The following is a 14014-nucleotide window of genomic DNA, read 5'->3' on the forward strand; positions in this document are numbered from 1 at the left end:
TTGTTATTTTCCTTATGCTTATTTAAGTTGGGATTTGTTGAACTCTTTGATCTGTGAGTTTTTAAATTTATATTAAGTTGAGAAATCTTTCAGCTGTTATTTCTTCAACAGTTTTTTTTTGTTGTTGTTGTTGTTGTTCTTGAACAACAACAAAAAATATTTTTGTTAGATTGCTTGATACTGTTTCACAAGGCACTGATACTCTGTTCACTTTTTATTGTTTTCTCTTTGTTCATTTTGGTTAGTTTTTACTACTGTGTCTTCCAGGATTAATTTTTTTATTTTGCAGTATCTAATTTCCTATTTATCCCAGACAGTGTATTTTTCATTTTAGATACTATGCTTTTCATCTCCAGAGGTTCTATTTGGGTCTTTTTATATCTTCCATTTCTCACTTCATCATGATGTTTCCTTGTACCTCCCTGAATATCTAGAGTATGTTCATTAGGGAGTGTTTAACAGCCTTGCCTTTTGGTTTCATAATCTGTCATTCCTGGGTCTCTTTCGGTTGGTTGATTTTTCTTTTCATTATGAGTCCTACTGTTCGATTTCTTTGCTTTTCTAGTTTTCTTAGGTATTATGGATTTTACATTGCTGGTTACTAGATTTTAATAGTCCTTTAAATAGTGTTGAATTTCTTTTTTTTCCCCCCTGGTGCATAGTTAACTTACTTGGAATTAATTGGATCATTTGAAAGGGCTGAGCCAGAGCAGCTTTTATTCTGTATGTGTGCCCTGAATATCCTGAGATTCTTCCATGCTGGCTAGTGGAAATACAAACTATCTCCCACCCCCTGTAAGCCCTGGGAGTGCCTGCCTCATTGTTTGTGGTGTATCCTTCTCCAGCGTCAGGTTCCTTCCCCTTGTGTGTGTGCAGATGAGTCCTCAGCCCAAGACTGAAGGAGACTGCTCTGGAAACCTCCAGATCTCTCTGATGCCTCCCATCTCACTGATATTTTTCCTCACACAGTATAGTTCCCTTTGCCTCCCTGACCTCCAACCTCTGTTTTCTCCAACTCAGCAAGACTGCTGGGCTCAGTTTGGGTTTCCGTTTTCCTTTTTTACAACCTGAAAACTGCCTACACAGGGTAAACTAGTATCCTGTAGGACTTACCTTGTTTAATTTTTCTCAGGGGTTATGGTCCCTTGCTGCCTCTTGCAGAGAGTGAAAGCTGGCACTTCATTCATATCTTTTGTCCAGCTTTTTGCTTGTTTTAAATGAAAAGGGAAATCTGGTCTTGGTTGGAAGCAGAGCTCAACTCCACCCCCAATATATATATTTTTTCTAATAGAAAAATGACTACTGAAGGTAATATGTTATATTCAACTCAGCAGGTCTTTTAAAAATCAGAATTTTAATGAAGGTTGAACTTCTTGACCATTTTAGTATCCTAAATACTATATTGCAAACAACAAAATAACATGTTAAGTATTCTAAATTACACTTTAATATATCAGAAAAGAAACTAATGTAATATCAGAAAATGATAAAATGGACCTTCTAATACCTCTCCACCAAAATTACAGTCCCAAGTGGGTATTCATTTCTTTCCTTACCTCTGAACCTTGTAGCCAATTAAAACTGGTAATTGGCTATAAACTTGTATTACTTTCCCCCAATTTTTTCTTTGAACTGTACTTATTTATAGTTTTATAACTATCACAGAATCATGAAACTTCTGGTCCAGTCTTGTCAATATTCAGATGATGAAACAGAGCCAGAGAGAAGGGAAAGCTAATGGCACGAGGTCAGCCCTTGATATGTAGGCCAGAGTCCTCCCAGAGCCATGCTGTCTTCCTCAACTCAAAACTGTCACCACCCCGTTGTGTCTTGTTAGAGAAAGATGGTGAGATAAAAATGTCAAGAGCCAAAAAGTCAGTTCTCTCATACAATTGGATTTTTTCTCAGTGTTTTTATGCATAGGGATTTTTTTCCCTCAATGTAAATTATATTTATTATATAAACTATTGCATGGAGTCCTTTAAATAACAGACACACACACACACACACACACACACACACACACACACACACACCCCTGCTTTAGTTCTTTTTCTTTTTTGAGATGGGGTTACCCACGCTGGTCTGGATCTCTGGAGTGAAGCGATCATCCCTACTCAGCCCCCTAAGTACCTGGTACTGCAGACATGCCACCATGCCAGCCTTGGTTCATTTTTTGAAAAGGACCTAATGAGAATAAGAAGATTGAATAAAGAGAATGAGATGAAAGACTAAATTCAGTTATTTTTCATTGTGATTGGGAATAGTCAAATCAATACCAGCACAGTTGATTTTCTTTTACATTCTCAGTGGTGGAGCCAAGCTACTGTGAGAGTCTGGGGGAGGTTGGCACTTGGCATTTTGAGAAGGGTGAATGTTGGTTGGGTGGAGTGAGATGCTGACTAGCAGCATCAAGGACCAGATAAGGGCAGAGTCCATGAGTTCACATAACAGTAGGCCTTCCCCCCCCACCAGCAGTGTAATCCTTTCCTGATACCAAAAGGAACAGATTCAGAATGAGAAGTTTGTGGGCTTGGAGTACAGAAGTTGAGAGGACCCCTGATGGAGTGATTAAGGTGAACGAAAATAGGACCAGAGTGGGTCAGGTAAAGCTGCTGGATGCAAAGGAGAGGCCTGGGCAAATGATAGTGAGCCCAACAATGAGAGATGGGGTGGGGGGTAGCATCTTTGTTTTTTCAAAGCATTTTAGAGCAGTCAGATGTGGAGGGGTCTTGTGGACGCAGGAGACACCTGGGGGAATTCATTTTCCTAATGCTTTTTTGACAAGTGAGTTTGTTACCAGATCAAACTAGTTTCTTGATGTTCTCACTATTCCAACAGAAGGTGCCATTGGCTTCTATTCGTTGTCTCTGAGGATGATTCAGGAAGATTTAAGAGGACACATAAAGCCAAAGTACCTTCTTCCTCCAAGAAAAATAACAGTTGAACTAGAAATGATTATGGATGTTACTGACAGAATTTGCTAAGGAAACTTGCTAGGTCTTGTGTTCAGCAATTCCTGGTATATCAAGAGAATTCTTCCTGCCATTCACTTTTGTCTGTGAACATTTGGAATTACTTTCTCTTCTAATTTGAAGCATTTTTTCACTTACTGTCTAGTTTCCCTTTCTCTACAACCCCCAGCACAGGCTCTCACATGTGTGCACATGTGTGCACATGTTCTCTCTCTCTCTCTCTCTCTCTCTCTCTCTCTCTCTCTCTCTCTCTTTCTGTGCTTCTCTGTGTGTCTCTTTCTCCCCCCACCCCTTTCTCCTCACATTTCATTGTAAATATAAGGAAAACAGAAGGTAAGCCCAGATGAGGTCAGGAATAAAAGTAATATGAAGTAGTCATTTAATTGCAGGCCCATTACCCCTAACAATCTTGTTAGTTTTAAGATTCCTCTTTGGCTGTTGCAGAGCCACTCAGATTTGCTCAGCAGTTAAACTAGTTGGCCTCTGTTTATCTCTTAATATTTCAATTGTTCTTCCTTTTTTACCACCCCAGCAAGCAAGATGGTATTATATGAAAGAGCTCAGGCTTGGAATCAGAATTCCTGGCTTAAATTCCATCTCTACTATATATTGATGATTATTTAAGTTCTTCTACCTCAGTTTCTTTATTTATAAATCAGGAATAATAATAATTGCTCCTATCCTAATGGTATTAAAAGAGTTTAAGAAACAGTACACTCACTGGTTCAAGGTAAAAGTTAACCATATAATTAGAAGTAAGGGAGTTGCAGATCTCAAGTTTCAATAATGACTTGTTTTTTGAGAGTAGTGCTTATTAAATATAGTAGAATATGATTGTACCAAACAAAATAATAAGCAAAGTGCCTTTCAACAGACTTCTCTTCTGTTTTAAAGGAAGTGTCAAGAGTTGAGTTTAGCTGGGTATAGTGGTGCACGCTTGTGATCCCAACTGCTTGGGAGGCTGAGATAGGAGAATCGTGAGTTCAAAGCCAGCCTCAGCAATTTAGTGGGATACTAAGCAACTCAGCAGAACCCTGTCTCTAAATAAAATATTAATAAGGCAGGTGGGTGCTGGGGATTGGCTCAGTGGTTAAGTGCCCCTGGGTTCAATTCCCAGTACCAAAAAAAAAAAAAAAAAAAAAATTGAGCTTAGTAAATTGCCTTGCAAATATTGTTATTCATAAAATATTGTTGGCTTAGTTCTAAGAGCATAATTATTTTAGATATGTTTTTTCCACCAACAGGAGGGCGGGTACTTTTGGATTTTATTGACTTTTTGCTTTTTTACTTTTTGTTTTTAACCCATTGCAAAAGCTACTTTGCTGTATTTTTAGTTTCTAAAACTGAACCACAGTGTTTAAGAATGAAGCCTTGAGAGCCTATTTTACCTGATGTTTGTTGATGCAGGTAGCTGTATTAAGAAGGACTGCATTTTCTCTGTGGTCTCATGTGATGCGTGCCATAAGGCTTTTGAGGCCTTTTGATTTCACATGTAATTTCTAACTTCGTCTTCACCATTTATTTTTGGAATCACAATAACTAATATATATTTTCTTGAGTCCAATTAGTATCTCTTAAAAAGCTGCAGGACTTTATTTCTGCTAAGTTTTTTTTTTTAATTATAATTTTAATAAAAGGTTCTTCTTTTTCATATAATTTTCAAGCTATTAAAACTTAATGAAAATTGGAAGTTTTTTTAAAGATCCATTTTTGTGACATACTTTACATTTAACATTTATAATTAACTTTTTAAATTTTATTTCCATTTTTATTTTTTAATTTATTTGTTCCACTTTAGGAAAGAACTGCACTGGGAACAGTCTTATGTAAACAAAGGCACTCTTTGAAAAACTAGAGTTCTAAATCAGACCTTAATAAAACCTCTTTATTCTCTATCCTACATTGTTTGTTATTAGTCTTCAGCTTCAGGGGTGCATTTATTCCACATATAAAATATAACTTCTTCCACTATTTCTAATGGGATCCTTTGATTTTTAGCTGCACTGTTAAAGGCCTGATCCCTTCCATCCTGCTGTGCCTTTAATCCATGTTTAAGGAGGACAGTGAGAATCTGGTTGTGTATTGTACAGGATTGGTTTGTCCAAAATAGTTCATTTTCTATTATTATTTGAGAAATGACTCAAAATTATTTTTTCTATTTATTTCTATTTAGAAAATTAAGGTTTAGTAAACACACATATAAATTTTGTGTTAAGAGATAGGTAGGAAGAAAAGTCTTCATTTCCCTCTCCTTTAACCTGGATGGGCCTTCTGGAAATGCTGGCTGGCTCTTGACAGGCTTTCTCAAGGTACTTTCTGCTTGGATACTGACCTTGGGATGCAGAAATCTGTTGGTCTGTCCCTTACTTCTTGGTGCTGCATGAACAGAAGGTTACAGGATTGATGTGCACAGTGTACTATTTTAATTTCTTGCAAAGAGTTTTTTGGATTCCTTTGCTGTACTCCTTGAAATGGTTAAGGTGATTTTTTTTTTTTCTTTTTGATGCCCATAATGTTGATGGCTGCCTGATAGCATCCTGGGAAGTTCATTTCACTTTTAAATTTGGAACCTCTTTGCAGAGAATTCCCTTAGGGATCATTGTAGTCAGAGAACCCTGGGGAGTGTCTCCATTTTGATGTTTAGTTGGCATTTGCTGTGGGCTCTCTCAACTGTGTTGTTCCCAGGAATTTTTGAGTGTTTCCAGTTATGGTCATTTGCACTTAGGTACAAGTCCCTACACAGGCACTGTTGGTTGTCAGTGAGATGCCACTGTTCAGACTGTGAGTGCATCCATAATATCTCTCTCTTATTTGCTAGGCAGAAGATGGTGTTAGTGATGAGCTGCTGGCTGGCACCCTGCAGAGCAGGAGTGAGTGAGTGCTGTTCAGCTCTCCGGTCCTGTGAGTCTGATGCCTCTCCTCCATGTTCTGGCATCACTGCCAAACACGCGTTGAAATCCTTCATGATCATCAGTTTGTCGGATGATTATATTGTTGCAAAGAGTCTGTCCAGGTCCTTTTGTATCTCTTTTCTTTTTTGTCACCTTAGTGTATGTCTGTTGTGATGGGGGCATAGGCACTGATGATGATGGAAGAAGGCCCGGTATATTTCACAGCCAGACTAGAGATTTGGGGATTTGGTGAATGATGACAAACTCTGCAAAGGAAAGCTCTTTAGAGCACCACTGCCATCAGCCCAGTGCTTCGTGAACTTTTGACAAATGGACTTTGGCCTGGTCCTGTGGTGCCGCGTGTGCTTCTCAAAAATTTACTCATTTTTCTTGTGGATTGCTTCATGGTGTGGTGTGCTGTTGCTGTCTGCCACACCTGTTACAGGCTAAGGGATGTTTCCCATTTGCTTTCACAGTGTTTCACAGAAGCATAAGCACAAATGCAGCAAGCCAATGAGGCTTGTTTGGTAAAAGACAATCTCTAAGTCACCTCTTCTACTACTGTCCTCTTCTCCTTTGTGAGTACTACAGCCCTAGCAGGACCATCTGCATGGCCAAGGGACAGGCAGAGAAGGCTGTGAGAAAGAGGCCTCCTGTTTGTGTAGAATTGTGGAATTGGGATGCCCCTGCCATCATCAGATTTGGTTGGGTGGCCTCTAACAGAGAAGGGTGACACAGTGCCATTTGAATTGACCATTATACTATATGACTGAGAACAAAACAGACCTATTAGACATTTTCCTTAGCAGCATGTTTCTGTATCTTCATCTCCCTCATTTGCTATTGTGTGAGGCTCTTAACATTCGCTGATTAAGTTCTCTTTTAAAGTCAGTACCCTGTGTAGAAATTTACTGTGTACCAAAGAGCACTTCACTGGTGGAGTTGGAAAGTATGTGTGGCTGCATATGTAACAGATGAGGGTGGTCACAGCATCCTCCCTTAATGTGGTGAGCATTTAAATTGCACATTTGGGGTAGCCAAGCACATCCTTCCTTTGTAACACTCTTGTAAATTTCTTCAACAGTTCAGGTACTACATGGAGGCTAGCTTTGGATGTGTAAGGTATTATTGTGGTCCCAGACCCTCTCGATTCCTTTCATGTAAACTGCCCATTTGTAGTTCTAGAATGGGAACTTATAAGAAAGATGAAATGAGAAATTAGGATCTTTAATTGCAAAAGATGAGTGAACATAATCTACCTTTATTTGTTTCTTTTGTGGTTTCCTTATGAAATGTCTTTCACTTGGTTACTCGTTAGGGACAATCTGCTAAGAAATCCAAGGTAAGAAGGATTGTAATGATAGACATCCTGCTTTCCCCCAGCACAGGTGGCTGAATACATCCTCTGATGAGGAGAGAATCTCCAGGGCTCAGCATTTATTTTAAGTGGAATTTAATTCCAGCATGTTTAGGTACAAGAAAAATGTTTACCCCATGAAATAAAATTGTTGGGAAAATGATTTTTATTACGGAAACCTGATTCCTAAGCATGGCAATCAAACCTTTACACTCCATTTAGTTAAGTATAGGCTTCAGGATCAGCAATTATGATTTTTATAATTATCATAAGTGTCAAACAAGCAAGTTAGTTATAGATTTTTATTTATTCAATGAAATGATTGTAGATACTGCTACATAATTAATTTTGCATTAGGGTAATCATTCAATTGACATGAATCTTTCTTACAATAAATTTATATAATATCAAAATAATCAAGACTTCTGTGTATATTACTTACTCTCCTTCTCCCTGCCTTAGTCTCTGTTTGGTTTTTTATGGTGTATGGTAAATGAGTTGTTTGAAATTTTCTTGTTGAAGTGAAATATAAATTTGGATTATTAGAAGTTATTATTTGGAGGCATCTGGCTCATCCTTGTTTTTGTTTGTTAAACAGGAAAAGGACCAGCGCAGCCTAGACATAAACACTGCCAAGTGCATGTTGGGACTGTTATTAGGAAAAATCTGGCCCCTTTTTCCAGTTTTTCACCAATTCTTAGAGGTACCAAATTGTTATTTTATGAAATGTATATTTGCTTGCTTAGAACTACCAACTATACTTTCCTTAACCATTCTGTGTAATTTTTGTTTGTCGTACTTTATCACTCATAGTAAACATGGTGCCATAACTGCTGTCAGTCAGCACTCCCTGTCTTCTGGAGCTCGTCCGTCCACATTGCTTGGCAGAGCCTCATTCTGCCTTACAGTGCATCACGTGCGGCTGCAGCTCTGTCCTTGCCTCGCCCCTCTCAGCCCAGTTTTTTCTTTTTTTAAATTTATTTTGTATGAGCCCAGTCTTAAAAGCTTCATGGCTGCTTAGTTGCCTGCTCTTTATAACAATAGAAAAACAAGGTTTTCTTTATTTAATGGCTTTAGATGAATTTCCAGCTTTGATTATAAGCAAAAGTTAAAAAAAACAGCCATCTGCCTTCTTACCAAAATTAATTTGTAATCTGTTCTTATTTACTCTTATCTCCAAGTCACGTGGGGAATTTAGATCAACTTAAGTACTGTATTGAGAAAACTGACAGTGTCGCCTTCAGTTTAAATTTTCTTCAGATGTGTATTAGAAACAACCAGCACTACTCCATCAATCTTTGTTTGCCTTAAGTATTGATGATCAGAATTTTTGAGCTGCTGGTTATGAGGAGCTAGTTTTGTTGAAATGTCCTGCTGCTACACCTGGAAGTGTCTGAAATATTTGAGTTACTTGGGCTATCTATGGCATTCTCCTTGCCCTCTTGCCCCAAGCCCTTTTAAAAATGCCCCTTGCTTGCAAGAACACCATAGACGTTGTTGGGTCTTGGAGAAAATCCTAGATCTTCCCTGACTCCAGCTTCCCTCTTGCATTAAAAATCTTTCTGACAACTGGACAACGGTCCAGAAGAACCTAACAATTGATAGAATTCTTTGAGGACTGTTATCTCTGGGACTCAAGACAGTTATAAAAACTGGTTTTAATGTAAGTATTTATTTATATGATGGTCCCCTCCATGTCCGGTCTGTTGTCATTTATCTGACAAACCTGTGAGATACAAGCTCACTATTTGGAACAAAGATGGAACTAGGTTCTCGCTTTTAGTTTACTGAGCAGGAGTTGAGCTGAGTGTGAAGGGTCCTTACTGAAAGACCTGGCTGTGAGGAAACTTGATGTTGCACAATCCCAGGATCATTACCAGCTGTTTCAAACTGTTCTTTGATTCCACTTGCTTAGAAAGGTAAACTTGTAGTCTGTGCTTTGCTCTTATACAAATTTGCATTTTCTTTTAAAAGGAGACAGTGATCCTTTGATTCTAGCTTTTCTTATGTTTGTATCCTCAAAACTATTGACTTAATTAATTCTCTTTGTTTTTTATGCATTTGTATTTTCCTATATTTTAGTGGTGAGGAGTTAAAAATTATTGGTTGTGGATTTTATTTTAAAATCTGTGTTTAGGAATACTATATTTTTTAAAAAGCCTATATAGCATATTTCTTGTCTAAGAGGATTTGAGGAACTACTTCATAGTTATTCCAGTTTCTTTTATGATCAGATTCAAGTTCTTAATTATTTGAATAGTAATTTTCTTCAGTGGCAAGGGCCCCCAGTTCTGAGGTCACTTGTAGCACTGATAACAAGTTCTCATCAAGTGACCCACCGCTGCATGTGCTTCAAGCCAGCAGCTTGGCAGTGAGCTGTGCGTGTCATGTTGAGGATTGTTAAGGGGAGCTACTCTTTATGTAACACTTTGTGCCAAGGACTGGATAGAGTGCTTTGTATAAATTTATAAGTTCTCTCTTAATTCTTGTAGCATTGCCATTTTACATAAAAGAGCTTCCACAGTATAGAAATTTCACTTCTAGGAATATGAAATTGTGTTTCTTTGATGTTCTTGCCACCTTGAATTGCCGCTCCCCACCCCCCGCCCCATATTTTGTAAGGAAAATTGTCATCTTAAATTCTACTCTTGCTCTCCCTTGCTTCCTCCTGCATCAATGTTTGAGATGGAAAGGATTAACTCTACATGAAGTTTATTAAGTTCATACAGGAATTGAAACTGTCTCACTTGTTCATTTTAAGTGTAATCATATTCCTTTTCCTTCCATCAGCAATCAAAATATAAAGTGATTAACAAAGACCAGTGGTGCAATGTGCTGGAATTCAGCAGAACAATTAATCTTGACCTCAGCAACTATGATGAAGATGGAGCATGTGAGTACTGGGTGCAGAGTGTCCCCTCCCTCCCTCTCCCACATCCTTGGACATAGCCTGCCTGCCTCCCCGAGAAAAGCCTTAGAGCCACTGTGTGTGTGTGTTTTTTTTTTTTTCCCTCTCTCTCCAGGGCCAGTTTTATTGGACGAGTTCGTGGAGTGGTATAAAGACAAACAGATGTCCTAGGACTTTATGCATAGCAGCGAGAGAGTCACTGTTACCACAGTTATGTCACCCATTAGCCATAAATTGCTGTTTGTATCAAAGCGCATGCTGCTTTTCTTGCACTGTCTCCCTTTCGCAGGGATGTTTTGGTGTTTGCTATTGATGGGCCAGCTCTGCTTGCTGTGTAGCATTGTTCTCTTGGAAGGCTGCTTTGCAGTTTGTTATTTACACTACAGATTGGTGAATTTGCCAACGTCCTCACTGTGATTATGTGTATATTGCTGTTTAAATTTTGTATATGTGTATAAAAAGAAAAAGCTTCACCTAGAGATTATTTCTGCAAAAATGTATTGTAAAAATAATTTTGTGGCATATTTCTAGTCCCTTTTTTCAAATGAACCAGTTATACTTTATTTGGTCTCAAACGTAGCATTTCAGAAAACAAGACAAAACAACTGTTACCATAAGCAAACATTGCCAGAATTAACCGTACTGTTTTAAGAGGCCAACTTCTGGAAGGAGGTAGGAGTCATAACTTTTCCATGGCATATGCCAAATATCATTTGGTTTACTTGACAATATTAGCTTTTTAAAATGACAAAAGTTATAACTATTTGACTACTTAGACAGGTAACATGCCACAGATCATTTCCACCATGCAAGGTATAGTATTTTTGTTTTTTAATGTTAAAGCTATAGTAGGTTGAATATAGGTACAAAGGAACAAATTAACATGCACCTTTTTTGAAATTTGGGGTTTAAATTCTCATGAACTTTCTTCAGTGGTCCTCCTACCCCGCCCTTTGCATTCTTGTAGCCAGTGTTGGTCTGCTGATGCTTTCTGTGCCACTCAAAGTCAAATTTATTTTGCCTCCCCCATGAAAACCTACTGGTTTGCTGGCAATTTATAACCGCAGAGCACTTTTAGTTATGGCTTGAATTTTTAGTTAAGCTTTCATGGTGTCTAATTTCCTCGTTTTTTGGGAAAAGGTATACTATAAGTGAGTGCTGTTTCCTTTTGTTTTCTTTGTTTCTTTCATGCTAGGCTTTTCCTGGCAGTGTGTCCATTGCAGGCAGTGGACAACAGACCACCAGCATTGAGCTAATCCTATCATACAGTAGGACCTTTCCTGGAGGGGCCACTTGTCATTACCTGAGTCATTTGTACTGAAGGGTGATAGCCATTATTTATGTGGATGAGGAAATGAGTAAGTGGGATGGTATTTTTAGGTTTGTATTTTATGTCTTTTTTTCTTTCTTTCTTTCCTTTTCTTTTTACCTTGCCTTCTTGAGGAAATGTATAGATAACATGTTTTCACCCTAACTATCTGGTGCTATTGAGTGACTAACTCAGTCCCTAAAGTTTTGTGAAAACACAAAAGTCTAATGATTTAACCAAGTGAAGAGCTAATGGTGCATTTGAACAAGTGATGCTGTAGTTGTAAGAAAGATCCAGGCATGAGCATGTAATGATTGGAAGATGTTTGGATTATTGGCCAAAAAAATCTTTTCAATTAAATGTGAACTTTTCAATGGCATTAAATGAGTAAAGCACACAGACAATGCTACTCTTGACCACTGTTTTACAGTTTCTTTGCAAACGGTGTTCAGATTTTCATATTTGTTTTTCCCTAACTAAACCACCAAAGACAGAAATTTTGTATGTATATACAGTGTGTGTGCATATACAAAATCATGATGTGGTAGAATGCAACTACTTCCTTTTTCTACCAAATAATAAGGTTTGGTTTGCTGTGAAATAAACCACAAGTTTAAAAAACTCAGTAGTGACTAAGCATACTTAACCATTCCTTGTTTGTAGTCTCACTTTTAACTTTACAAATGAATATTTGCATACATTAATATCTGGAAAGAATAGAAAATGTTGATGGCAAACAACAGCTATTCAGACTGACATGTTGAAAAGGGTTCATGCATGTGTCGTACAGTGTTGACTGGCCATAGGCAGGTTTGGATCTATGGAAAATTGATTCATTTTCAGATGTACCCCCAATGAAGCATAAAAATCACACTTTAAAGGCCACAATTCTTAAATTTGATCCCTTATTGTTTTGTGCAAAACATATCTAAATCATAGATGAAATTATTTTAAACGTGCTAGCATCTAGAGTTTTGTTTTAAACACTAAGCACAGTTATTCCAAAATAAAAAAGTTGTTATGAAGGGAAGATTTTTCATTTAATCCACAGTGAACATTTTGGTGATAAGAAGAACTCTCAAGTAAAAACAAGTATCTCATGTGATACTAAACTAAGTATTCCAAAGGGATAATCTTGCATAGTTGAAAACTCCAAATCATCTATAAACTTTCTTGAAAAAAAAAAACAAAAAAAAAAACCTCTGTGACTGCTGGTACAGAGTGCTTGCCCTTGTTTTCTTGATTTTTATGTAGTTACTTTGAAGGGGAGAAAAGGGGGTCAGACACTTCTTAAAAATTTGCCTCAGTCACACAGAATTGAAGAGTCATCAAGCACTTATGCATGGGCTAATGTTAAATAAATTAGGGTGCCTTCTTCTGGGTTTTCTTTAGTACCTGAGTCTACACCCTTTCTCTCTTCCCTTGTGTTTTGAACTCAACTCCATATTGCAATACTCTGTAGTTGGGGAATACAACTTTTACTTGTTTACTGCTGCAGTAGGTCAGAAATTTCATTGTTTAATTTGTTACAGACATCCACTATAATGTTACGTGCATCTTTTTGAAGCATGACTCTCTGAAGTTTTTATAATCTGACTAGACAGACCTCTAGATTTCTGGTTTAACAACGGATTTCTGTTGCCTCTCAGTCTCCATTCTAGCAGTGCTTTTGAAGTTTATACAGAAAGCTTTAAAAGTTAGTTTTTGCCCTTGGTTTTTATTCTTACAACTGCTGAAATACCTCTGTACGCCTTATCCTTTATTCTTTCATATGTTGTATAATAAATGTATAGAATTCATTGACCAACTGAAATGTTGGGTATCTGTAAATGAGACCAAAATGTGGGTTGCTTTTTTCATAAAATAATTTCTATTGGGGGTTACTGTTAAATGAACAGCAGCTAACCTATAACTGTGAATGCTTCGTGTCGTCAGTATTTGCATTACATTCATAAAAGTGTGCAAGTCCTGTGACTCCCAGCTTAACTAAAATACTGTTATGCCACCTAACTTGAGTACAGCAAACTGGTTTTAGGTTTTAATGGAATTGATGTAAAATGATATTCCATAAATAAAGAAGTATTTGTGTTTGGTTTCTGAACTGATTTGTGAGTTATTCTCTCTCTCTTCAAAGAGTGGGGTAGTTTTAAAGTATAATTTTTTAAATCCTTTTTCCCCCTCAACTTTTTCTATTGAAAAATGTCAAAGCTACAGAAAAAACAATGCAAGAATTACACACTGAACACCTGCCTGTATTCCTGTCACTTCAAATTTTACATTTTACCACATTCCTTGCCCTATTCCTGAGTGTGTGTGTGTGTGTGTGTGTGTGTGTGTGTGTGTGTGGACTTCTTTCTCTGTAGGTAAATATTTCTTTCTGAATTATTTGCGAGTAAGTTACATTATGGCATGTCATACCTGATATTTTGAAATAATATTCTGTCCCCATGATAAAATGATCACACTCAAGAAGTTTAACACTGATGATAGTATCTGATCAAAATACCCAATAATGGCCTTGATAGCTATTTTATTTTATATCCAAGGATAAAAGTATTGTATTTAGTTGTCAAG

General features: G+C 37.4%; 1 protein-coding gene across 8 annotated transcripts in view; it reads left to right on the top strand.

Annotated features, from left to right (window-relative positions):
* The window catches only part of Dcun1d4 (defective in cullin neddylation 1 domain containing 4), a 73053-nt gene extending 59512 nt beyond the window's left edge, over positions 1 to 13541 (top strand). For 7 of the 8 annotated variants that reach the window (XM_048784454.1, XM_048784459.1, XM_048784457.1 and 4 more), the window contains 3 exons: positions 7822 to 7926; positions 10014 to 10116; positions 10247 to 13541. In XM_048784454.1, coding sequence (XP_048640411.1) covers positions 7822 to 7926; positions 10014 to 10116; positions 10247 to 10302 — 264 coding nt within the window. In that variant the 3' untranslated portion in view covers positions 10303 to 13541. The remainder of the gene's footprint in view (positions 1 to 7821; positions 7927 to 10013; positions 10117 to 10246) is intronic. The other variant, XM_015482096.2, reaches the window with a different exon arrangement.
* Positions 13542 to 14014: the final 473 nt, after the last annotated feature.

This window comes from Marmota marmota, unplaced genomic scaffold (genome assembly GCF_001458135.2).
Source record: "Marmota marmota marmota unplaced genomic scaffold, marMar, whole genome shotgun sequence".
Lineage (NCBI taxonomy): Eukaryota > Metazoa > Chordata > Mammalia > Rodentia > Sciuridae > Marmota > Marmota marmota.